This window comes from Xiphophorus hellerii, chromosome 22, assembly GCF_003331165.1.
Source record: "Xiphophorus hellerii strain 12219 chromosome 22, Xiphophorus_hellerii-4.1, whole genome shotgun sequence".
Taxonomy (NCBI): domain Eukaryota; kingdom Metazoa; phylum Chordata; class Actinopteri; order Cyprinodontiformes; family Poeciliidae; genus Xiphophorus; species Xiphophorus hellerii.
Window position 1 is genome coordinate 12,827,331 of NC_045693.1, and position 27,000 is coordinate 12,854,330.

General features: G+C 35.7%; 1 protein-coding gene across 7 annotated transcripts in view; it reads right to left on the reverse strand.

Annotated features, from left to right (window-relative positions):
* The window catches only part of adgrb3 (adhesion G protein-coupled receptor B3), a 126,786-nt gene that overhangs the window by 52,772 nt on the left and 47,014 nt on the right, over positions 1–27,000 (reverse strand). For 4 of the 7 annotated variants that reach the window (XM_032552935.1, XM_032552933.1, XM_032552931.1 and 1 more), the window contains 7 exons: positions 19,086–19,196; positions 16,557–16,718; positions 10,946–11,110; positions 9,395–9,559; positions 7,119–7,283; positions 6,460–6,561; positions 497–603 (listed from right to left, as the gene is read on the reverse strand). In XM_032552935.1, coding sequence (XP_032408826.1) covers positions 497–603; positions 6,460–6,561; positions 7,119–7,283; positions 9,395–9,559; positions 10,946–11,110; positions 16,557–16,718; positions 19,086–19,196 — 977 coding nt within the window. The remainder of the gene's footprint in view (positions 1–496; positions 604–6,459; positions 6,562–7,118; positions 7,284–9,394; positions 9,560–10,945; positions 11,111–16,556; positions 16,719–19,085; positions 19,197–27,000) is intronic. The other 3 variants (XM_032552934.1, XM_032552936.1, XM_032552937.1) reach the window with 3 other exon arrangements.

Below are 27,000 nucleotides of genomic sequence, written 5' to 3' on the forward strand. Positions count from 1 at the left end.
ATTACCTTCAGCCAATACATGTCATCTGCCTATTTTAAGGTGTTCAGAATAAGAACAGCGATGCAGATAAGAACATGCCATAAAACAGGTGTGCCCAGGTCCAGTCCTTACCACCCTGCAACTTTTTGATTCATCCCTGCTCTTATGCGCTGAGTAAAAAGGCTGACTTCTCTTACTAGCAGTAACTCAGCCCTGCAGAGGCCTGCTAATGAGCCATTCATTTGATCAAGGTGTGTTGGAGTATTTGTGATGGTAGGTCTCGAGGACTGGACTTGGGCACCCCTGCCATGAAACAACAAATCAGTCTGATATCCAGACATTAAAAATATAATATGACCATCTGTATTTTAATTTACAGATTAACCACTTTCACTATTGAAAGTGGTTAATCTTTGGCTACAGTGTGATGAGATCAAGGGGGCGGGAAAACACTGGGGAGGTAATTTATGATCCATTGGACACAGAGGCTGTGAGAGGAAGCTGACTTTGCACCTACTGTTTGCTGCAAGTATCTGAATTCATTTGTTATGCATCGAGCGTAGCTGGGCTTCTCCCAAAAGGCCATGCCGCGGTGATCCAAAGAGCAGCGTCTACTAGTGGTGCCTGCAAGAGCGGAGGGGAGACAGCGACAGATTCAGAGAGGGGAATCAGAGAAGGAGGGATAAGAGCAGAGATGAGTAAGCACAGAGAACACAAAGAGAGGTAAGGGTATATGGGATTAGGGGGACAGCAAAGGAAGGCAGAAAGGCAATTGGGAGTGGTGGAATGGAAAGGGGAGAGACAAAAAGAACAGAGAGAAATAACTTTTTTTGTGAGAGACTTATCAGTTTTTCCATGTTCATTTTATATGCATGTAGTTCAAAATACCTTGATTTTTGTTGTCAGGGTTTGTGTAGAAAATAAATTGTATTGTTATAATAATAAGAAAAACAGGTAATCTGGCAAGAAAACAATGGCATTTAAGAATAATGTTTCTTTGCTATAACAAACCACACAATTCAATTGCTTTTTATTTGTATTTTCCAGACCGTGTTGATACAGCTTTTAGCTTCGAGTCACAACATGGAGCAGTTCAATAATAATAAATAACAACTAGGTTATTCCAAATTATCAGTATGTACTGTAGACAAAATAAGTGAGAAAACAATAACCTCAAGCAATAAAAATAAACATTTTCAGAAAACATATACATACCAATAAGCGCTGCTTTGCTATCTGCACTTCAGACAAGCTCTTTATTATTTCCTCTTCCTCCACACACACACAGAATAAGATCCAAACCAGACCTCCAACACCCATCCTGCTCCACAGCCACAACTTGGAGGTTTGTCTAAAATCTTAACCTCCTGAGACCCGGGCTTTTGTTTGATGTGCATTTTTTATGTCTCCTTACTATTTGGGATTAGTATGACCTAATTTTAGTTGAAATTAAATTTTAGCTTTCTATGTGCTTTTGAACTATGTCAAAACCAATGCCCTCATATAAGGACAATGGGTCTGTTTTTGCATATACATTTTTTCCTTGTCATTTGGGATTATAAGGACCCAATTAGCCTAAAAATGAAATTTTAGCTTTCTACAATAAGTGGTTATCTCAAAACCCAATGTCCTCAGATGATGACATTGGGTCTATCTGTGTGACGATAAGACCATTCAATCAATGTTATTATTTACATCTGTGTTTCACAGTATGTACATTTACTCTGCTTTCTGTCCAGACTTTCATAATGAAGACACCATTGGTTAACAAAGTACAAAACTTTATTTTATACTGTCAACAAACATAAAAGTGCAGATAAAAGTGTGCAGCTTTTGCATGGAAAAGTGCAAACTTTATGAACTTCATTATGAACATGTCATAGCGAGCTCAGTCATTAATTCAAGTATTCCTGCTTGCCTATGTGAAAGGCTTTGCATGGAAAAGTGCAACGTTTATGAGCATCATTATGAACGTGTCATAGCAAACTCAAACAATAATGTAATGATAAAAATGCACAATCTATTTCCTTGTAATAGGAAATAAAAACTTGCTCCACTGGCAAATTATTCTACTTATTTTTTAGTGAAAGTTCGCTTGAAACAAGTGGTGATTGTCTAAAAACAAGTTACTTTTTACAGGATGAGTCTTATTTTAAGTGTAATAAGACTTATTTTGACTAGAAATTAGACATTTTGACTAGAAATAACACAAATGCTCTTGGAAAAATTTTACGTTTTTGCACTGAAGGTAGACCTGATGTCCTTAAAGAAGTACGTCATGTTTACAGACGTTGTAGCTTGCTAATATTACTCAAATATATCAAATAAGCATGCCACGTGAAGCTACAGACATTATTGTGCATAAATAAACTAGTTTCAATCATAAAATTTGATTAGGATTTTTACCTTGTCCATGTTTCTGTCGGGAGCTGCCGTAGAAGACGTTCGCTGTCATCCCCGCCATGTTGTTTTTTTTCAAATGAGTGTAATTTCATTATGAGACCACTAGGTGGTGCAGGCAGGGCCCCCATATGAGGGCAATTGGTCAAAATTCTTACAAATTAAGTATCATGGTGCAGAACAGCAAAAATGTAATGTCCTCATATGAGGATGCAGGGTCTCAGGAGGTTAAACATGCGCAAAACACTATTACACCCTGGGAGCATCCATGCAGCACCATGAGCCAGCCCACAGGACAGCATCACATGCCTTCTGCTTTATACTGCACTAAGCATCTGTCTCCCTCTAAACTGGCTTCTCCTGGGTGCTGTATGTCACATTTCAGCCATCAAAAGAATACTCTGAGGCTCCACGACTCAATGAAGTCACCAGAGGTGTATCATATTACAGCTTGATACCTGGAAATTAGGCATTCATTTAGTGGTCTAACTGTGACATTTCTAAATGTCACAGTTAACTAAGAGAGGCAACACACCATTCTCTGTGAGAATTGGTAAAAAGACACAGAGTAAAGAAACAGAATTGAATCCCAGCCATGTTCTATATTATTTAAAATAAGAGTTTAAATTAACAGAGAAATGTGTTGTCTTTTTTTTTTTTGGTAGATAACATTTTTAATGACAGATGTTTCTATTTGAGTCTTGCATTTACATTAATGACTAAGTTGTGGAATGTGTAAAATTTATTAGAAATTCCACAATGACAGATTCAAGGTTAAATTAATTTTTAATATAAGGCTAGACCAGAGATCGATTCTGTGCATAAAAAGCTTTACCGAGAAAATATTAATATATTAGTTATAAGTGTGAACGTCTGGTGTATGCATTACTGAGAGGAGAAGTAACATTTATTTTTCAGTTATTCAAAAAATGTCTCTCATTTTGCTTTGATCCATTTTCATAGTGGAATCATACAGGGTCAGCAGTGGAAAATCAAAACCTTGACATTGAATCCTTACTAATAAGTCTTTCCGGCCTTGCATCATCTGTGAAGTATGTACAGTACCCTGCATATGAAATATAGGTCAGGGGAGATGTGTTTGATCAAATTCAAGGCTGCACTCCACTATGACACTGACCTGTTACTGTCTTCCTTAGCAGTATACTGACCATGGGTCCTTATTAAAGAGGAACTTTTGTACAAACAGCCTGTCCTCAAGATAAAAGACTCAGTCAGAATTGATTAACAGAGCAGTGAGGGAGAGGGCAGGTCTTCAAAGTTTCGAGAAATATTTTTGTAACCTTACCACGAGAAATGGTAGGAATATAAAAATAAAAATCCTCTGGATGATGGAGAAAATTTTCTATGTCTTGGTGCTCAAAAGGTGTCAATACAAACTACTCACACAGCAAAGCTAAATAGAAAAACACGCCACAACTGATATTATTTGGGAACTATTTTGAAACCTACTTGTAGTTTTCTTTCCATTTTTGTGATTGCAATCTACATATTTCTGACATGTAGATTTATGTCAGCAATATACAATCATGGTGCGATGTCAAAAAAGTGGTATAAAACATTTGCATGTGTCTGTACTGTTCCTATTAAAAACAATTTTAAACATATCAGCAATTACAAAAAAAAAAAAAAAAAAAGGTTGGACACACCTTCTCATTGAATTCAATGAGAAGGTGTGTCCAAACTTTTGGTCTGTACTGTACATGTTAAAGAATGATGAAACATTTTGCTAAATGTGCAGTAGGTTTGGCTTCTTTTTCATTAACAGATTGTTTTATTTAGAAGAAAGTAACTTTACCTAATAAATAGTTTTTTATGATCCACTAAATATTTATAACACATGGACATGAACACTGAAATACTTTTTTCTGCTTGTTTCATTTTTCTTTGTTAATTTCTTTCAACTTAGGTTTATCTAACACAAGATTATATATGTAGTAAATGTATCCTTTATACTGTGCTACTTAGGAATAGTCATTAAATAAAATATAACATAAATCTATGTGCTGCATGTGTGAATCCTCATGTTTTGTCTTTACTTCCCGTCTCTGACGCCACTTGTCATCTATGATCACCAAGGCGGTGCTGATGGCCCTGCTCTCCTCCTGTGATGACCTTGATGATCCCACCGACAGGGAGTGAGGTTGTGGAAAAGCCTCTAAACATGTCTGTACTATATTCATGTTTCACTGTTGTTTTTTCAGCTCAGTAGTTCAACCTTTTTTAGTCATGCTCTCAGAAGTCACTGGAAAAAGTCAAAGGTTGTGTTTTTCTTTAATGGTTTCTTAATGGGGACCCCTGTGAAAAAAACCTACTGACATTGAAAGTAAGATTAACAGCTTTACAAATAAATCTGACCTTACCTCAGTTGTAGTTAGTCATGATCTTTTTTCTGTGGTCTGTGCCAGCTTTGACAAGCAGAGGCACTGTGCTTAAATATGAAATATGTCTGCCTTCTCCTGTTTTGTACTTCATCATAATACTGCTCAGAGATAAAGTACCTTTCCGGCAAAGAAGCACGATAACATTAGGAGCAAACTTATGTTTTGGTGCACTGTGCAAAAAAGTCTTTCAGCATTGATTATTACAAAGAATATAGAGCTGAACTTCTCAGCTCCAAATTTTGTATTTCTTTAGACTCAAATCTCCAGGGTTCTTGGTTTTTTACAGCTCATTAGAAAAAAAAGAAATGCAAAATTTTATGAAGGAAGGAAGTTTTGATGGATGTATTTATGGATGGATGGATGATGGATGGATGGATGATGGATGGATGGATGGATGGAATAAAGACTTGAAATACAAATATTTTCTGTAATCTGCATATTTATGTCTTTCCAAACCTAGAACAGAATTAAATCAAATTATAAACTTTTCCTGGTTGTATGGGTCCTCATTAAAGTAGTCTCAATAAAAAAAATTCTCCTGATAAAAAAAATAAAACAATAAAAATTCAAGTGCTAGATTTTGGCTGAATTTGGTCATATAACCTTTCCATAAATTCAGGGTTAATGTTTCCCTTAACAAGTCCAAAATAAGTAAAACGAAACACACACACACACGCCCACACACACACCCATATACAGGACACACCCAAAGCTACTGCAAGCACAGTGTCAAGCAGTTATTGACCATAAAACTAATGTCAAGCCTGAAAGTTAATGTCATTCTAGTAAATCTTCCTCTGCTTAACTTTGCCCCAGGTGAGCCATCTGTGTATAACAGTGAGTTTGCAACCAGTTTGCCAGAGTCCCATTTCCTTCCTATGAAATAAATGTCAGATAGGAACACCAGAGCAACAGCTCACTGTGCCAAACCCACATCTAACCTCAGCATTCAAAACCCCCTCATCGTTCTGTTGCATGTTTGTTAGCAGTTTGACCTTCAGCAAAAACAAAGTTATCACAGCAGATATATCAGAGGACCCAGTCTTTCTCTTTATCTTTTTACTTTTCTCTCTTCTTCCCCTTCTTATCCTCTTCCACCCCCCAAGTTCAAAACATGTATCACCTGTTCTCTTCTCTCAGTCTACACATCCATTTCCTTTGCTTCATGTTTGATAAGGCATCTCAGTGTGGCTTTCTTGAACCTTTAACAATCCTTTTGGGATCAAAGTTAACCATTTTTCCCATTCAGTGCACAGACTGTGGTCTGACAGTGGCAGCCTGGAGTAACCCCAGAGAATATGGAAATGGACTGAATGAATATGTGCTGTGTTCTCAGATGAAGAAACACATTCTTGTATATAACCATAGACGCATATTGTTCATTTGGCAGAGGCTTTCACTACAGTACATTAAAATTGGGAGGAATACTTTCTTTAATAAGAAAAGCACAAAAACTGGGGGAAGTTTAAAAATGTAACCAACTATGAAATTGTAAAACTATCTTCCAAATTAGCTGAAAATGTGTTGACGCACTAACTAATTTACATGCATAGTCAATGTGAAACAATAGAATAACCTTTGCAGTATTTCTAACACTGAGCATCTGTAGATGTGATTGTACTATTTCAGTGTTTGTTAACTTGCTTTTCTCATTTCATACTGGACTATCATTTCTTACCTGTAGCATTGGGTGGGCATCGGTTGAAAGCGAGCTCTCCCGAAGGGGTCCGTCTCCACACCATTGACATTGCATAGTCCTCTGGACAAATCTCATACGGTGCTGGAGAGTAAAATGATACAAGTGATGCTACAATAATCCAAAGAGCTTTTTCTAGTATTTCCAACGTGATGCAACAATTTCTTCATACTTCAGACTAGAATGTATGGAAATATAAGAGATCAAAGCTGCAACAGTGTCAGTGAATATCAGCATGTAATTTAGGGATTATCATAAAAGGGTTGCCTCTTAAATTGTGTTTTTTTGTGAGTGTGGGGGCTACAAAGTTAAAAGGGGTTTTGATATATTTTTTTTAATTGCTTTGTGTATTTCACAGAATGGAAGCATTAAGAGACTTTTTGCTTCAGACTCCACTTCCAAAAGACACACAATGCAACCTGATGATTATTCTGTTTCTCAGTCTGCCCTTAATGCATCAAAGCATACATATTCATACTCTGTCATCCACGTCATCTTATCTCCGTCTCCTTCTGATTCTGCGTTATCTTATCTTGCATAACATGACACGTCACTTATTCTGCACAGATAATTATCAACCCACATCCCTCTTTCCTTAACTGTGGCTCCTCAGACTCGAGGCTTATTATCCTCTGACTCACCTGGGCAGCGTTGGTCACTACACTTTCGAACTTCTTCTCCGTTCCCATCACACTGCTGCCCGGTCACCGCCACCCCCTGACACACTCTGACACGCCTTTGCCCTCCTCCATCACAGGACTTAGAGCAGCCGCTCCATGGACCCCAGGGATTCCACTGGCCATTAGCTAAAACAGAATCAATACTGGTGAGAAACTGATACTTTCAGAGAAGTAGAGAGAGAAAGCAAAGCCAAAGATACAGTTTGTCTTTGTGTTTTATGTTGTGGCCTTAAAGCTTTTAACTTGAATGTCATTTGGATATATGTTTGATGTGTTTGTTCTTTTAATAAAGTCGCTAGGTGGAATGTTTGGCAATGTTTGTAGCATTTTCCCATGCTACAGCACTGAAATTCAAGGTATTCAGGGAGAATAGATAGACCAACACATAATTGCACATAAAGTGAAAGAAAATTATATGCAGTTTTCATAAAATTCTACAAACCAAAGTCTGAAACATGTGGTCTGCATTTGCATTCAGCCTTCTTTACCCCAGTCACCCAAACACAACTCAGGACTATTAGTTATCTCCAGACACTCTCTGAATACTAAATACAGCCCATCTGTAAGTAACTTAGAATCAGTAGATATGCAGCTGTTATTTACAAGCCTCAGATGTTTGTTAGAGAACTTTAGAGAACAAACAATATCACGAAGACCAAGGGGTGCAGCACAGATCTGAAATGGAACTATAAAAAAAAAATAAAAAAAATTGTTCAATCCATATCTTGAAAACTAACAAAGAATGGCACAGCTCAAACTTAGAAAGAAAGAATATATTTTTCCTTCCCTTCAACACTTATGCTCTACTTTGTGTTGGTTTATCATATTGAAGCCACACGTTACTGTATTTGTGGTTGCAAAATGACAAAATCACAAAAATAAAACAGACATCTATGGCATTTTTCATTCAAAAAAATTCTCAGATGAAGCAGTATGTTTTCTGTCCTTGTTATGAACACTGTTAAACAACAAATACTCCTTCCCTTCAGCAACGTATTCAGTAACATGCACTTGTCTGAACAGAAAAGCACAACACCCTCTAAGCAGGAAACACGGTCCACTCTCATTTTAACCTCCACTTATCCTTTGCTTCACACATATGAACACATTTTACATCCTACATTTTACATCCTCTATCAGAACAACTTCCAGATGAGACAAATAGCACAAACCCTTTCGACCTGTTGGCCGAAAGTCTCTGAATACATTGATCAGATCTTGCTACTTGCTCATGGATTGGTTCACACAGGAGCGATTGATTCCTCAAACAGATGCATGCTCATGTGCTACAAAGAGCTCAATGTGGCAGCAGTTCAAAACAATAAATTTCAATCCAGCATAGGCTTGAATTATTTTTTACTTGGGAGTTTTTCTATTTCTTTTCAGACCAGTAAGTCTTGGTTCTACAAATTTCGCCTTAGCTCTCTCATGGTAAATATATGTACTTTTCAAAGTAATAATTTATTTTCTGAATAATACTTGACTTACAGCTTGGAAAAAGCTGATAACTGCTAAGCAGATAAAATTTAATAGATTAGCAAGTGGTGCAATGTGTTGATTCATTTGGAGGCAGCACTATCTCAACGTAAAATTAAAACTATGACTACTTGAGCTTTAATATCTTATGGATCAAAAAGAGAACAAGGTCAGGGAGCTGGTTGCAAATTTTAGACGGATGGTCTGAAATAAAGAAATGAACTCCTCCTTGATACAATTGAAACGCTCAAGAAGCATTCCAGTGAAACACAGCACTGAAACCTTGTTGTTTTACACTGCTGCAGTTAAAATTGCATCAGGAGATTATGGAAGTGCTCAGACCCTTCACATGATCAGACAATTTAAAGCCTGATCAAGACTATTAAGCTGATGTCTCTGAACATCTAATACATTCACAATGTTGACAGACAGTTTTGGGCAGCTAACGTTGAATTATATGAAATGCATACAGTCTATCTAAGCAGATTTTTTTCAAATCCATTTGATAAAGCAAGGTATTAAACATAAGTTTTGAGTCTTACAACACAGCTTTGATTCTTGCTATTGGGCAAAGGAAAGAGTGCACAAGCTGTAAAAGCAAGTGGAAAGTCTATCCAAACCCGTTGGTAATGATGCCAGTATTTAACAATTGTAATAATGTGCATTAAAATACAAGAGACATGCATATAAGCCTCTGTTTGTCATCATTTCCAATTTAGACATAAAAGTGGACACAAAATTAAGAGGCTCAGGATTTTTACCTGTGCAGTCAGGATTATGGCACTCTCTGCTTTCTGCCCAGTGACCGCGACACTCAGATCCCCCATGGGCGGCTGCTGAGCACTGCCTGGTCCTCTGCTGAGTGCCATTGGCACAGGTCACCGAGCAATCGCTCCAAGAGCTCCACTCCTGCCACTGTCCGTCCACTGAGGCACCAACCACAACCCAACAAGCATGTCCCAAGCGAGGGGGAAAAGAGGGCAGACAGAAACAGGGGGAGATATTCAGATTTTTGTATCCTCTCTCAGATTGAAAGCCAATAAAACAGATATCAAGCAGCGAGCAAACTGTTACATGAACTCTTGTCTTTTTTTTATTTTTTTTAAAGGAAATTGTGCAGGCTGAGCTTCTGTGCTGCAGTGCCTTACAAAAAAAAAGAACATTCCCTTTGAGATTTTATTCACATTCACAAGGAAAATTATATTTTTATTTTTGTCCAAATAAAAATCTAATAAGTGTGGTGGGAAAATACATTTAGCCATCATTTCACCATAGTTGTACCTGTAAAGCTTTCAGCATGTCTCTAATGACTTTTTACAAATAGAGATTGGATTTGTTTTCTCATCCTTCTTTGTGAAACAGCTCATGGTCAGTAGGAAGTGTCTGTGGACAACATTTTTAAGTTGTGACAGGACCGGCCACTCCAACAGATTTGTATTGTTTGATCTAAACAAATGCATTGTAGCACTGAATTTTGTTCTGTAAGGTCACGTTTCATGTTTTTGGTGGCTCTAGCAAATTTATTGCAGTATTGACCCACATTAAGGTCAATTCATCATACTCTAACTGTGGTCATTCCTGTACCAGCTATAGAAAAGCATCTAAACAGAGCACGTTCTTTGCACTTGTCTTGTACATGGTTTGTGGCATTTGCAGATGGCCTATTGAAATTTGTTGGAGTAACATAACGAAATGTGGGAAAGTTCAAAATGTTTAAATATTTTTGCAACGCACTGTCGTCTTGTTTTTTCATAAACTGGCCTAAATAAACTGGCCTAAATAAGAATTAATCAAAAGCTAAATTATTTTAAACATTATAAAAAAGAGATTGGTAAAGAATCGCTCACATCAAAATGTATATTATGAAGATTTATAGTTTCTTGCAAGCTGCTTCCAGGAAAAGAGCAAGAACTTAAGGGTTTTCTATAAACTCTGCTTCCAGAGCACAGCTAACATTCACTGTTTGGAAAAACTCATCACCACTAATCTGCTTACCATTCCCAGGCAATTGCAAGTAAGTGATTTTGATGTTAGTATTACTGTCTTCAATCTCAACAGGGTTTCCTAAACCGCATTATTGTGCAAGAAGGCTCAAAAGCAGCACAAATTCTCTATCCAATCTTTCTTGTTGACTTACCTTGACAGTATTGCATAAATTAAAGACAACCCAGCTCAAGCTGTGTAATTCAGATGAACACATCTTTTAAAAATAAGTTTGTCTTACGGATTTCAATTTTTGAAATCTTCTTATATCCATACCTTTAGAGAATATTGTTGCAATTGTAAGATAGTAGAGAGCAGACAGGTGATACCTGGGCACAGGGCTATGTTGCAAAGTTTACTCTGGGTCTCAGGTCCATCACAGGCCCTGCCTCCATGCTGGGGAGGAGCACACATCCTAGTCCTAGTGCGGTGACCCCGGCCACATGTGAATGAGCACAGGCTCCATGGTGACCATTCCTCCCATACACCGTGTACTGCAGGCACAGAAAGGGCGTCAGGCCTAATCAATGTCTCCTTCTTTGTTACAGCATAAACAAACCACTCAAACGTCACTGAGCCAGAAAGGAAACAAAATCAATCACAGTGTTTGGCAACATGTTAGTGATACACGCAACACACAGTGCAGAGATTTGCAAAGTCTCCACTAGAGATATCCACCTGCTCTGCTCGTTTGGGTATTTATTATTTGCAAAACCACAACAAATACTTCTTCACAACCAATTTCACTAAACACCTTAAAATATTGATTGGAAAAAGGAAGTAAATCTCACATATCTCACGTTCTGCACAGAACTTAGACCATTTCCTTCAGCTTGAGGCTTGCTGGTTGGAAGGAAGTGTAATAGCAACCAGCCTGTGGTGTAATGTGACCTGATAATGGTTGTAGGAATCTGTCCATACAACAAAATATAGATTAAGGGGTACACACACGAGTCACAACCTGTAACTTGTTTCTAGACCTCTAAATAGCTAGTGAACTAAAGAAAAAAGGAAGCATATTTTATTGTGCAGTAGCAACGGGTCATCAAAATGGAATTATTTAGAAATTTTGAATTTTCTACATTTTTAGACTCTAAGGACAGATTGCTTAAACTCATCAAGTAGTAGATCAAAAGTAACAGCGCCAAAAATTAAAAAGACAAACTTATTTCTTTCTATATTTGGATGAAAACACACAGTTTGCTTAAAAACACAAAAAAAAGTGGCATACTCTAATTCCCAGGGTATTTTTTAACAGTCCAGCTCATTGTGTTATTAAAATACTTTGCTCAAAATAATAATAAACTCTATTTTAAAAACAGACAATTAAATATATAGTATGTATATATATCCAATATATTTAGTCTTTTTCTGATATACATTTTTGAAATACATTTATTTTTCAATTTGTACAAAAGCAAACATCATTGTGAACAATAGTCACTTAAAGATAACAACATTATGGCGTCTAGATTTGCCTCTTGGCTCAGCCGTATTTAACTGACAGATGGTGAATTTTTACTGAGCTGCAGAATATTTGCCACTGGCTAAAAGTTTTATTTTGGAGAGTAAAATATGGAAATCTGAAAGGTATGCAGAAGTAGCAACTGTCCCATTTCACCTAGTGCTTGCTGTAATAAAACTGGCTTCTTCCAAATGTGAGATTAACGTCTTGTTAAATATTTGAAGTTACAGTTGAGTTTTTATTTGAACCAATACATGCATTCACTGATACAATTGAAAAACGCACAGAAAAATCACTTTTACAGATGCATGATGCTAATAAAATCATGTTTTAGCTAATTCAAAAATAATGATCTCTATTGACCTACACAATATTGTAGTAAGAATGGTAGGAATTGATCTATCCAGCTGTGCAAACAACATTTCCCTAAAGAAAAAAAAGCAACTTGAGGGTATAATTTATGAAAAATTGATGTAAATCCAGAATCTCTGTTGGCCTTTTTTCCTCTCTTCACTGCAAATAGGGCTTAAGATCTTAAAATCTGACATCGTTGTCCACAGGGAGTGGATGATTCTTCCTCAGAAGGGTCACTATCCATGAAGCACAAATCTTGGGATCAGGTTCATAGTCGGAAGGTAAGCCATCATCTGTCCCTGCCTCTAGGTGCTGCTTTGATGCTCTTAGCTAAGAGTCCCCTGGTGGTTGAAGCATTTACTTTGAAATTTTAGGGTTCAAAGCAGCCAGCCAACACAGCTAGCTGATGAAACAGGATTGAGTTTTTTTTGTCTTTTTTTCTGAACAACAGCCATTATTACAGCCAAGAGCAATCACAATATGCTACAATAAGTAAATTATTTTAAACCAGATTAAGATCAGTGGCAAAACATTTTCAAAAAAATAATGTTATTTAACTATATTGAACTAGACTATCTTGAATTCAATTGTACTTCAAAACTTCTCATTGAGATTCAACCTTGTTATCTTGGACAAGCTGCAGCCAGAATGCAAAGGATTACATTTTTTCTTCAAGGATCTGTTTATCTTCATGGGTATTTTTTTCCCCCTCCAATAACTGCTGCAGTGCATGCTTTACATTTCTTGATGCATATGATCGAGCTCAAATTAGGAACATAAATAGAAAGGTTTGTGATTCATATGTTTGCTTAAACATTAAATATGATGTTGGTGGTTACATTAAAACTTGGAATATCAACCAAACATAATGTTTAATTATATGTTGTACAGGCATTTAGTCAGAAGTAACACATATAATAATAACATTTCCAATAAAAAAGCCTATTCTTTGTCTGAAACAATATTTTACAGATGGAAATTATAAAGTGAGTCCAAGTTTTAGGCCACAATCAGGAGACAAGTCTAAACTGAACCTCATCATAACTAGTTGTAAAAATTCATAGACTCAAAGCCACCAAAACAGTTCATCATCTTCATTACTGTGGTTAAAATTGTGTTCACAGTACTATGTTTTTTTCTGGTTATATATAACGTAGCATAGTGTAATTTCTGGAGACTGATTTGGTGATCTGTGACTCTTCAGAATGACGAGTTCACCACAGTTGCAAAATAATACCTCCAACAAACATCAGGCACTAGAAGGAATTTTCTGAGAAGATTGTGCTAAAACCAATTTGCTATTATTGACCTCTCATTCTGAGCTATTAGATTTTCCACCACGGTCTTCTTTTCCTCACCCATCTTTAATATTAGAAGAATTTAATATCAGAAGGGTCACTGCTTGTAATTTCTATGCATTTATTCTCAAATATCTATTACTCGACTCTACTAAGGCAACCATTTGCACAATCTAGAATCCGTGTGAACGCTTGATGATATTGAGTTTACGCAGTGTGACATCTTCAAGTCCTTAATTTTTTATTATTTTTTTTATCACAATGTGTGTTTGGCTTGGCACTTCCTCTATGCAAAAAAACTTTTCTAATTTAGTTTAGTTCAGTTGAGTTTGGCACCAAAGGACCACAAGCCGCCCCCTTTTTTGAGATAATATTGTTAAAAAAGTAATGTTAGCATATCTGTTGGTACAATAAACTAAATCCATTTTTGGTCCCCTGGTATGATTTTATAGAGTGCAGTGTCAGAAAAAAATTTAAGATTTTGTTCAATAAACAATTATTTTGGAAATACCGGTAAATGAAACTGCTCTTTATTGTGTTAACGTTTGAGGTTACCCTTCCCTGTAAACATATGCTTTAAGCTTTAGCCGACATCCACTTTTAATTTACTCTAGATACTACATTTCCACCTTAATCTTTAAACTATCATTAGGTAGTTCTGACTTAGCTAATGAGCTTACTTTCATTTTCATTTGATTGTTGAGGAAACATGTCTATGTTGTCTTATTATTATTTTTTGTCAAGAGGAAGCAAGACTCAAATAACTATTAATAATAAAACTGCTATAGCTACAGTTTATATAGCAATAGTTATTATTATATTTAAAAATAATTGATGTAGTTTTTTGCAAAAAATACTAACTCAAGTTGCAAATATTTTTTTTTGTACGATGTGATAAACTTTTATATTGTTTTACTTCAGTTTTTGTTTTTAACGCCACATCTCTATGAAACCAGATTGTTTTTGTTCATTTATCAGACCATCAGAAGTTTAGGCTTGTCCTTAATAAAAAATGTCATAATAAATAAAATTTAATAGCAATTTGTATGACTTTGGTAGCAAAAAAAAATAAATGCTGCAAATTGGTGATGTCATTTAATCAGAATGAAGCAACAATGTCACATTTGTCAACATTGGCGCACATGGCTAAATATGTGCGCCAATAAAACATCTTAACATTATTGTTTGTACTGTTTGCTTATATTGCACAAATCCTTTGGGGATGCAATTTTTTCAGAATTCCTGAGCTGTTTTCCTTCTGCAACATAAAGTGAATATAATTCAAAGGCAGAAAGGTGAACACTGTCAGTTCAGTTATAAAGAGGACTAAAGAATCAAAGGAGATATTTCAAGAAGCAGAAATCTGTTTTGGCAGATGCTTTATTTTGAAAACAGTCTCACAACTTTTGTGGAAGCCTTGGTTTCCTAACAGCATGTTTGATTTCACCCTGCAGTGCTCACCAGTAGTGTTGCTGTTTTCACTGATTGTGCCAACAAGCCTTGGGTTTGTCTTAGATTGGAACTGTTACTTGGAAATATTTATGCAGCATAGGAGTATATTTCAATCTTGGCATAATACAGGTAGTTTAAAGAAAGACAATTAATCTGTCATTCCTACAAGGTTTTCATTATACAAATGTTTTGTTTGGACTGACCTAGCTACTGTGGTGTAGCAAGGTTTACTACAACTATACTAAATAATAATTGATTTTAGAAGATAGCTTTAAAAAATTAGGTTTTGATTTTATAATAGGTGAAATAAATCTCTTTGTTTATCATAACAGGAAACAGAATTATTAAACAGTTAAAATGGCAGAAATTACATATTAGCAAACAAAATTTAAAAAAATAAGATGTGGCACACTAAGCTTTTGTCAGTAAGTATCTTGTCGCAAAAATGTTTTAGCATCTTATTTTTCCTTTCTTGTGTTAATGCTAAATTGCTTAACATAGTGTGACAATCTTACATTATTTCAATTTTGGACAAGGTTGGGGTCCGTTTCTTAGAGTTCACATTCAACAAAAGATCATTACCTGCTTGAAAGCCACCGAGTTCTTACTTACACACGTCCCATCTGGTAAAAGAAGTATGGTTCATCTAAAATCTTAGAAGCTATCAGAAGATGCAGCTTGCAGTGTTTTCTAATCATTTCAATTACTTTGGTGTTTGCAATGTAGTCTCAGAAGCACCACATTTATCAGCTTCATCAAACTAACCAGGAGTGCAGAATTTAATTACGAAATCTACTTATTTATCTGTGTAAATAATTCCAAAAATGGATAATGGTGACAGGGGGGTTCACATTCCTTTTAGATGAATATTAACAAGCATTAGCATGCCGCAGTCACCAGTCAGAAAAGCTTCTGATTCTGATACCTGACTACCAGTGATTCATTTGCCATGTCATTATAAGTTTATGATGAAATGCCTTCCAGCTTGTTTGGAGAAACTCTGCCAAGCTATTTTAAAATGCACAGTTGACCTTCAAGGAAATGACGCTGACGACATCAGTATCTATGACTCCCCGAGCTTCATGCAGGTCCACATGTCATGAAACCATTTTTTTCTTAATGCTGATGTATTGCTTTACAGTTATATGGAATGGGAAAACTAAAAAAAGTGGCAATGGAAAAAAAAGAACAATTACAAAAATATTTGGAAAAAGGAAAGATTAGATTAATTATAAAAGCTCTAAATAATAACAGCACATTCTTAAATATAGACACATTCAAAGTTTTGTTAGAACAGAACAACAAAATTCCTCCCATGTCAACAACAAAGAAGCAAAACATTAATAGTCAAGAATCTGCGGCTAACACTACCTGGACAAGGGGCAGTGTTATTGCAAACCCTTGATTCTCTTAAAGGGCCGCTGCAGTGTGTTCCGTATGGTGAGACACATGTTCTTGTTCGCACGTGCGACCCTTGACCACATGTTACAGAGCATGAGCTCCACTGGGACCACTCCTCTGCACCTGATTCACCTGTGTGGGAGAAGGGTGACACTAGTTAAATGCAGCAATACGGTCCTGCGCACGGCTTACGGAGCGTGGGTGGGGCAAGTTGGGCTGGGTTGAGTAAAGTTGGAAGGGGCCAACATGAGTCACGTTGGGGTTAGAAAGGGGACTCTAAAGATTTACAGAAACGCTATTATACAGTCTGTGCCACCTTTATGTGATCTTTGATGAATACTTGAGCCTAATTCATCTGACTTCATATTTAATTTGCATGCAGCACATAAGTGTTTTTGCAACTGCGATTACAGAGAGTAGTTGCATTAATTATGTTTGCAGTGTCGCAGAGCTGTGTAAATTAATCAGACTTCTACCAGAAAGTAAAAATGTGTATTTATGCAAAGATCACAGAGAAGGTATTACAGTAGACATCAGGGATACATCTAACTTTTTACTTCATTTTTTTTTTTAAGAAATGCATGCATTTTGGTAAAACTGAAAGCAAAACAAAAAAATTACAAGAGTGTGGTGACATGCAAGAAAGACAACATCTGCAAAAAATAAAAAATAGAAAATGGAATTTAATGGTGTTAGTTCAGGAAAAAGGGTTTTAGAGGAGGATTCCCTTGCTCTGCGGTGAACCATCTACGTTTGATAACATTGATGAAAGGCTATTGGTTATGAAACTTGTTTTTATATGATGACCTTGTTATCAAGGAAAATTATAACTTTAGCAGTATTTTTTTTTTGTTAGCAGACATCAACCATCTTCAAGTTTGGGTTAGACCTTTTCTCAAATTTAGTTCAAATTGTGGTGCCAAAAAGTTTCTTTGAACCACAAAGAAGGGAGAATTCTGTTTCCACAGATCAAGTTTTTAAGACTGCATGATTCCACAGTTATGTAAATCTGTATGCAGACTGCGGACAAAGTTACCACATAAATTTCTTGATGGGTATGTAAGTAATATAGGAACCCCTATGGGGCCCTTTGTGATTAAAAAAGGCCTTCAATGAAGCCATGTAAATATAATGTAGCATTGAGATGAATTTCAAATTCCTGATAGTCTAAAGGCAAAAGGAATCATTTAGTGAGAGTTGTGGAGACATATTCATCAGAGTTGTCACCAAATTATTGATGTCTGATTATGTCAAACCCCCAGGTGAAGTATTAATTTTCTTTGAGGCTTAATGTTTGAGAGAAACAATTTAACACAGAGATGAACATTTTTTTTTAGTTGCAGCTCTGAATACATTTATGTCATTGTGAGTCATCAGACTGGATCAGAATTACAAAACAAAAGAAAAGAAAAAAAGACACGGTATGCTTTTAACTTGTTTCACGGGACACAGATTCAGCCAAATAGGATCTTAATCCTGCCTTTAATTTTTGGAGATCATAAAATAGACTGAAAGGTGGATCAATTTGTTCAATGAGGCAGTATAGGGAGAGTAAATCGGGTGAGGATGAGAAACAGAAAAGCCCAGCAATGTGACTCAACAGGGGAACAGACACACCTGCGGCGAATGGAGAGGAGGAATGTTAATGAGTGTGTATTAGTACAGGCATGTATGTGTTGGATGTATAGCATTTTATAAATCAAAACGTTAATGAAAGGAAAGACGGTTGTCAAACAATGACAGAAATACAAATGGATCAACCCATGACAAATATAAAAACATTTCCCAAAATCAACATAAGGAAAATAAAAATCTCAATAACAGTTATATATAAACCCACCCATGTCAGAAAAAAAAGATTTTTCTAACTAAAACACAAAAGAACTTAAGTCTGAAAACTAAACATCGTTGGTTTAATTTCGGTCAGCCTTATTTTCTTTTTAATTAAAGTTAGAAAAGTATAGGGTGACATGTCATAAGATGCATTAAATGAATTTAGATCCCTTCTGGCTTTAACAATGAATTTGATGCTACACTTGATAAAGCCACAAAGCTTCAGTGATTGTCTAAGGGTAGCATCTATCAGTTCACTTTTAGAAAGTGTTTAATTTTTGCTCAAGGGTCTTTTTTTTTTCAAATGACATTTCATTTATTGTGTCTAGGAGGAAATGATTAACCACATCACTTCCTTACTTTCGAACTACTGTTTAATTAATGTTCTTCAAAAAGTCTGTGTGAATAAGCCACTTGTCACCTCACTATATGACAATAAAAGAAACATTCACAAAAAATTAGGCTCTAAATTCAAAGCAAATACTCATGAAGATATGGGAAATTTATTGTCCTTAATTTTATATGTGGCGTTTGAGAATGGGGAGGAAAAAATAAAAATGCAAAACATTTCCACTTGAAAAGTGCAGTACAAGAGAGAGCATGCATGATGAAATAAATTAACTTTAGTTAACAAAATAAAGTAAAGAAACATAACTATTTCATTACCAGTTTGTGCCATAAATTTAGCAGATTCAGCTTGCTCCTTCAGGGCCTTTGTGTCATGAACTGATCGTGGCCGCTGACTTTTTACTGTATGCTCTCCGATCATTCCATATTCTATGGGACAAAATAGAGGTTCATATGAAAGCTAGGCTTAAACATGATCTTCTTAAAGAACAAAAGCTTATTACATTCTGTTTTCAGGATATTTGAAGCAAACTGCAATACATGGCTAGAAACAAAGACCACACAAGTTTTTTTGTTTTGTTTTCTTTTCTTTTAAAAATCTTGTTTTGTTCTCTCTATGGCATAGAACAATGCAACAGATTTTTAAGGGTGAGTTGGAAGTATTAATTGAACTTGAAATCACAGCGAAGACATATAGAAAACATGCAAGTAATTTCACTCTGGTTTAAAAGAGTCTAGCAACTTATTCAACCAGCTACAAACCCGCCCTCCTTCCCTCCCTCCTGCACACCCATAAAAGAAAACAAAGATAAATGAAAGTAAAAATGTGTAAGCCATCAGAAAGCCACATAGGAAGGGGGTCATGGACATAGCATGCTATTGATCCACGGTTTCCTCAGTAAACTCACATTTTCATTCAATTCGTTTTGGTTGACCAAAGCCCAAAATATAACCGTATACAAATGTATTCTGAGCTGTATACATTACAGTGCATGTCCTCTTTGTTTCCCACAGAGGAACAAAGACACAATGAGAACAGTGCAACAACACTGAGAAAAGTGATGCTAGTAATAATGTGTTTGGAATTTGCATCAGCTGTTTGAAGTAAATTCGAGACAGCGATCAATACTTAAATAGCTTATGCAAATTATTTGTTACTTCAAGTTTTGATTTAAAACTAGCATTACTTCTGGCAGTGTGGGCCGAATGGGATGATTTTGTCGTTTGCTGTTTGGCAATACACGTGATGCATTAACAACAGATTCACACATAACTTATGTTAGTACATCAGACAGTACAATGCATCAGCCAGTGATATGGATGTTTAAAGTCTTGACTCTTGTTTAAAGGGCTGGTACAAAATTTTTGAAGTGAGGTTCTGTCGATGAATATAAGTGATGTATATCTTACCTGCAGTAGTTAGTTCTCTTGGCCAATAAGGTACCAAGAGCAAAAGTGGTTTATGTGCAAGTCAGTTTATTATTGATTTACAAAGGAGATGATAATTATTTACACAGTGAATGGAGGCAGAAGCAGTGCAAGGCCAATTATCTTTCAGAGTGAAACCCACATCAAGAATGAAACCAAAGGCTTTTGTTCAGAGAAACCGATTAACAGAGTTGTACGAAGGGTAAAAAAAATTTATGAAATTAGCGTGCATTTTAATCACTATTGTCTGTTTGCTTTTTACAACATTTTAACATCAAAAAATTACTTTACTATGAATTAAAAGTGTTTAGTTGATAACTTTGCTCTGTTCTCAGTACAGACAGGAAGAACCTTGGTGGAGCACTGCCTCTAAAATCCTCTTCTGTAAATATTCATTAGCTTAGTCATAAATAATCTGGTAAATAATCTAATGGTTTTAAAATAACTAAAATTGAGCTTATATGAACTGCTTAGGCTTTTTTTTTTTTTACTGGATTTCATATGATAGAAGTTTCTCTTGGTCTTGGTCCCTTCTTGGGCTGGCTATTATTTAAAGCCATTTTGTATTTATACTAAATAATGATGCCGAGAGAATTGTCCACTGCAGGCAAAATATGAACTGGCTTCATAGTTTTCATCAGAAACTCTCTTCAAAATATGAAACTGCCTCAGATCCCTGCATTCCCCAACTTTCAGACAGCTAACATCTTCTGACTTCTATGTTCACAAGGTATAAAATGGGCAATCAGTCATCTCATATGATCTATTCATTATTATTTCAAAATGTTTTAATAAACTATGTGGTCACAACCAGAAGAGCCAGCAGCCCGACAAAACAAGTGGTATCAATCTGCTTGTGTTAAATAATGTTTCCATAATTGGAATAAGGGGGGAAAAAAATACGATCCAAAGTCTAGTTAAAAGACACCACTTCTCTGGAGTAGCACCGAGAAAGCTGTGTTTGTGTTTGCATAAAAAATGAGAATATTACAAGGGTATAATGAAAGGAGGAAAAACCCACCAGGTAGAAACACCACGGCTTTTTTGATGCAGATAACGATCTTCATCACTATAAGCTCATAAAGTACCCGGCTTCAAAGGCATGCTCAAAAGGTCTTTGAATCTGAGTTGATTGTGTCCACATCTGTTTTGCTGAAATTAAGCTGAAAGCCTCTGTGTGAACTTGTGTCCCCTAAAAGAGAAATGTGCATCTGTACTGATGGCTGGAAAAACAGCAGGCGGTTGAACTAATAGCCAGATGTGTCAGTGGAGTTAACCACTGCAGACATGTATCTCTTCATCAGTACATTCTGTAGTACCTGGTGGTGTCAGTAATTTTCTGCCAATTTTTTCTTTGGCAAAAAAAAAAAAAAGTCATCTTGAATTTTTCCACATTATAAGGAAATCTGAAAAAAACAAGTGATGCATTTTTCCAATTAATGTCCCCCAAATAAAGATAAATGTATGATTCCATTTTAATTATTTTAATTTGTGTAGGTGTGACAATACTCTCAATTCATCTTTGCCTCAAATTGACAACAGTTGTTACAGGTTAACACAGTTTATTTTTCGGAAGGTCAATGCAAAAGCAGCACAGATGAGTGTGAAACAAAAACGTTAAACGGTTAGGTTAAGAGCTCAAAGGTTAGGTTAAGAGTAACCCTTGCAGAATTCACTGACAATAAAAAAAACATCAGCCTTATTAACCTTTCTTATCTAATACTAATTACAAACAAGAGAAAATACAGCTGAGTAGGGAATCTGTTGATAAATTAAATAGCTTTTATTTTCATTTTTCTACACATCTTCAACATCAACCAATGATTTCAGTGCATTTTAATTGGATTTTACATGGAAGACCAACATAACATAGTTCATAACTTTAGAGAAAAAGGAGAATAACATACCATAGTGATCATTTTTATTCAACCTCCTTTACTACAGTACCTCAAAATAAAATGCAGTGCAACCAGTTTCCTCCAGAAATCAGCAAATAAGACTGAGATCACCTGTCTATCTGATCTCAGTATGAATACAGTTGTTCTGTTAAAGCTGCAGTAACTTTCGTTAAAATTTATCTTTTACATATTTGATTGAGCTGTCACAATGTGCTGACAGTACAATATGAGACAGATAATACGCGAAAAAATGTATAAAGTTGTGGAAGGATAAAGTTGTGGAAAACATTTAAAGCAGGGTTATTTTAGAAAACACTATGCAAAACTTAAAAAAGTCAAGGAGCAAGAAAAAAAGTGTTGAGCGTTAAGGAAGAAGACATTCTGGTCAGATAACAATAAAACTGAACTCTCTGGCAAAGCAAAAGAAAAATGTAACACTGCACATAACCCTTAACACACAACCACTATAAAGCAACATGGTGGAGGTGTTACTATGTTATATTTTCAGATTTGGGGGCAAAATATTTTCAACATGTAGGTGTTCTTTACCTCTGGCAATTATGTGCTAGTTTGATTTGGTCTTTCACATAAAATAAAATAAAAAAATCTCAAAAAGGGAAATGCTGAAGGTGTTACTTTTTCAAGTCACTATAGAAACATTTTATTATATTTACCAAGTAGCAGTTTTTCAGGAAGTGGCTGTTGCACTTTGAAATGTTTGCTAACATTACTTGCTTCAGAATAGTTTTAATTATTTTTTCCATGATTATCTACCTCAGACAGTCATTTATCAACTCTATTACTAACATGATATTATGCTTATGGTCAATCCCATGTGATTTAATTCTACTCCTAACAGTGCATGATGAGCAACACAAGAAAAGCAACATGCAAATTGTCATCCATTTTAAGCTTTGTAAGATATTTAGATTCCAAACAGTAATTACCCGCCCCATTCTCTATGATTCAAAGGTTCTGACATTTGAGCAAATATATCTACAGCAGATTGGACAGGAGAATAACAAAAACCTTACACTAACTACAATCTGTTAATGCAGTGCACGATTCGTCTCAACTTTTACTCTTTTAGACTGAAGATACTTTTTTGTAAAACCAAGATGGTTTTTGAAAGCCTACAGTCGAAGGAAAATAAACAAAGTGTCAAAAGATAAAAGAAGAAAAGTACTGAGAAGTATGGTTTAATTGAACTGCTTAGATTGTAGTTAGGCCTGTGGCCATGTGACGGTAAACATGAGAGATGAACGAGAATTTTAATAACCGGAGGGGTGAGCTGTTGTCATTTGTCAAAGCAACATAAGACAATGATTCCTCTGAGCAGTACAAGGCAGAAAGCGCAGGTGATGCATATACTGTGTCATTACTAAGGAACATTTTTACTGTTCTTGGCTAGTATTCAAAACTTATGAACGATGCACTTGTAAAGAAATTAACTTTAAGATTTATGAGGTATCTGTCATTCAGTCAAAACTAAACAGAATACTTATTATCGATATCCATCAGCCTTAACACTTCAGTAACAAAGGAGAGACAATCACATTCAGACAAATCCATCACATAGAGATTTCTTTCCTTTTGTGCGGCGAAAAAAAAATGATGTATTTACTTTGTTTTGCTTGCACTTTACCTCATAGCCATGAATCATTATATCAAAGACAGAAGTCTCAGAGCTACAATGTTGTCCCTGAAAACGTGCGTCATTAAGCAAATTGGGGAAAAGAGGGATTGCTCTTCAATGCTCATTTACCAAGGATTTTTGGCATACATTTGCTTAAAATAGTAGGACCATTTGCATATACAGGAACTATCTTTTCTTCCATTGTAAGCTCATGAACATAAAATTAAGGTCATGGCAAATTATGGAAAAATTCATCTTTATTTGTTGGTTTATGCATAATCAAGGAACATTCTGCATTAAAAAAAAACATATGTTCTTAGACTTTGCATAAACTGTGTGCATCAGTTTATCAAATATGGAGTCGGTGACGTATAGTACTCTGGGAAAAATATGATCTAGACATCACTTGCAAACATTTTAAACAGCAGAAAATTGTTCAAGGAGTTCGTCACTTGTAGGATGTTGGTAAAGTCTTTCAGAAACTAGGACTAAAACTCTCAACACTCATCAAACTGCAACCACTGGCATCAGCTATATTCCTCATATAATGAGCAATTTTTACATGAAATTAAAGACACAGGGGCAGTTGGAGAGCATAGTCCTTCACCTAGTTCAGTATCCTAAATGTGAACATTGCTGTTTTAATTTAAAAACAGCAATGAATTAACACTAATTTGGCCTCAAGAGCATATATACAGTATATATACTGTGTATATATATATATATATATATATATATATATATATATATATATATATATATATATATATATATATATATATACAGTACAGACCAAAAGTTTGGACACACTTTCTCATTGAATTCAATGAGAAGGTGTGTCCAAACTTTTGGTCTGAACTGAGTACAGACCAAAAGTTTGGACACACAGTTGTGTCCAAAATTTTGGTCTGTACTGTATATATATATACAGTATATACTATATATATAGATAGATAGATAGATAGATAGATAGATAGATAGATAGATAGATAGATAGATAGATAGATAGATAGATAGATAGATAGATAGATAGATAGATAGATAGATAGATAGATAGATTCATATATACAAATGAATATATATATATATAAAGTGAAACAAATTTAACAGGGCAGTATGACCTTTCCTTTAGATACAGCCAGCAAGTCAAATGGAGAGAAAACTAACTTTTTTTCCCCAATCAGCTTCACAAGCTGGTCTTCAGTAGTGCACATGTTAGCAAAGCTCAAAATCACATACTGAAACAGAAACAGCATGGCAGTTGTGGAGCATTGGAAACAATATTAAAAAAATCTTTGGCTAAAACATAAAAAAGAATGTCTGTTCAGATTACCGGCTACCAATGCCCGGCAACAACCCGGTTACTGCTGGGCTGCAAACACAGCAGATGATCTTGTTATAGCAGAATGATAACAGGGCTCAGAATTTGAGGCAATAGTGTTACATTTGCTGTAGGCTCACAGGAGCCATCATCGTATTGTCAGGAGTTTTTATACATGAATGTTACTGGACAGGATGATTCTTCATCTGAAAAATAGCTTGTTGACTATAATTCCTTTTTAGATTTATTCCTTTCCCAACACAGCTCACTGGAGCTTTTAGCTAATTAGGAAATATACATAAAGCAATCTCTGGGCTTGATATAGCTAATGTCTTGCTAATAAAAACACTCACTATGTTCAAACAGAGTGAACATTTCTAGGGTCTGTGGCTGTGGCCCCCATTGAAGCTTTGATCCGCTACGTGCCGCAAATTTTAAGCTGAGGCTGACAGCGGCCACGCCAGGTGCAGAGAATCCAGACGTAGACATTTTATATCCAGGTTCTACTTCACCTTGTGGACACGTTCCATGTGTAATTTTATTGAAAGGCAGTAAAAGCCAGCCCCATGTCCAATGACTGATGTGTCTAACCTTGCATGAAATGAGCCTTTACTCAGAAGCCACAACGAGTAGCTTCTATCTGGGGCGCTTCGCTTACTGCCTTCCCATGCATTCCTGACTGACTGACTGACTGACTGACTGGCACAAATGCAGGTTTTAATGAGAGGCACTTCATTGCTACTGCACTTTGAAACGGTAAAGTCCCTGGAAATAGAGAGAACGCTGAACACAAATGGCAAAGGAGAAAACCTCCTTAACCTGTGATTGTCTGTGATCCATTACTCAACTCTTGCTAAGCTACTGGGACTGAAAAAAGTGTTTTTGTTTGAAGTCACATGTTGGTATTGGGTGCTGAAAGTATATTTAAGGACACATTTATTGTGTTAAAAGCATAGGGGGATAGTTTTATTTATTTATTTACACCAAACAATGTTGAACAATTAAAATAACCATAGCAATAAGATTAAGCTAACCATCTGTCAGTCTAAAATTCTGAGCAAAAATACCACAGCTTTTACCCTTTTGTAGTATAAGCACAAAAATAAAGCATAAGTATTCTCACTTTACAAATTTCTTCAGATTTTGCTATTGTGTCAAACTAAATGCTCCATCTTATATTTTTTAATACAAAAATATTAACTAAATATAAGAAGCATTTTAAACTGATGATTTCAGTTACTAAGGTAATTACTATTGAAAACAATTGTGCCTTCTTGTTGACTCATCTATTAACCACAGTTTTTGTATACAAGCAAAATCTGTAGTGCAGATTTATCCAATCAAGAAATCACTTCTGACAATGTGAAATAGGCTAAGAGATTTTAAAATAAAACATATCTTGTTCTGATCTAACGTAATGCAAACGGCTCTCAAATTGATCAATCTGGAAAGGATTACAAAGCTTCTAAATCTTTTGAACTCCAACAAACTACAGTGAGGGACATTAAACGCAGGCATAAAAAAGCAAAAATATTGTGGACAACTTTCACCATAGTGACTGCAAAGTCAAAATTAGCTCTAGCACAAATTTTGCTGCAAACAATATTGCTGCAAACAACATTAACTGAAAAAGAACAATATCTAAAGCAGCGCAGGGCCCACAACAATAAGCAAAAGACAAAAATAGGCAAAAATAGCATTGCATCCACTGGAGAGTTCCGAGGAAAAAATGTCTGCTCACTAAAAGAAATGTATGTCTCACATTTTACAAACAGCACATTTGGAAAAATATTCTAAGGACAGGCATGCCCAAAATAAACTTTTTTTGGAAACTATGACCCTAGTTGCCTCTGGGTAGTCAATCGCCAACATTAACAACTGTAGAAATAGAGTGACGGAGTATTTAATTAGCTTTTTCTGTAACTATTGCTAGACAGTTTGTCTTACAGT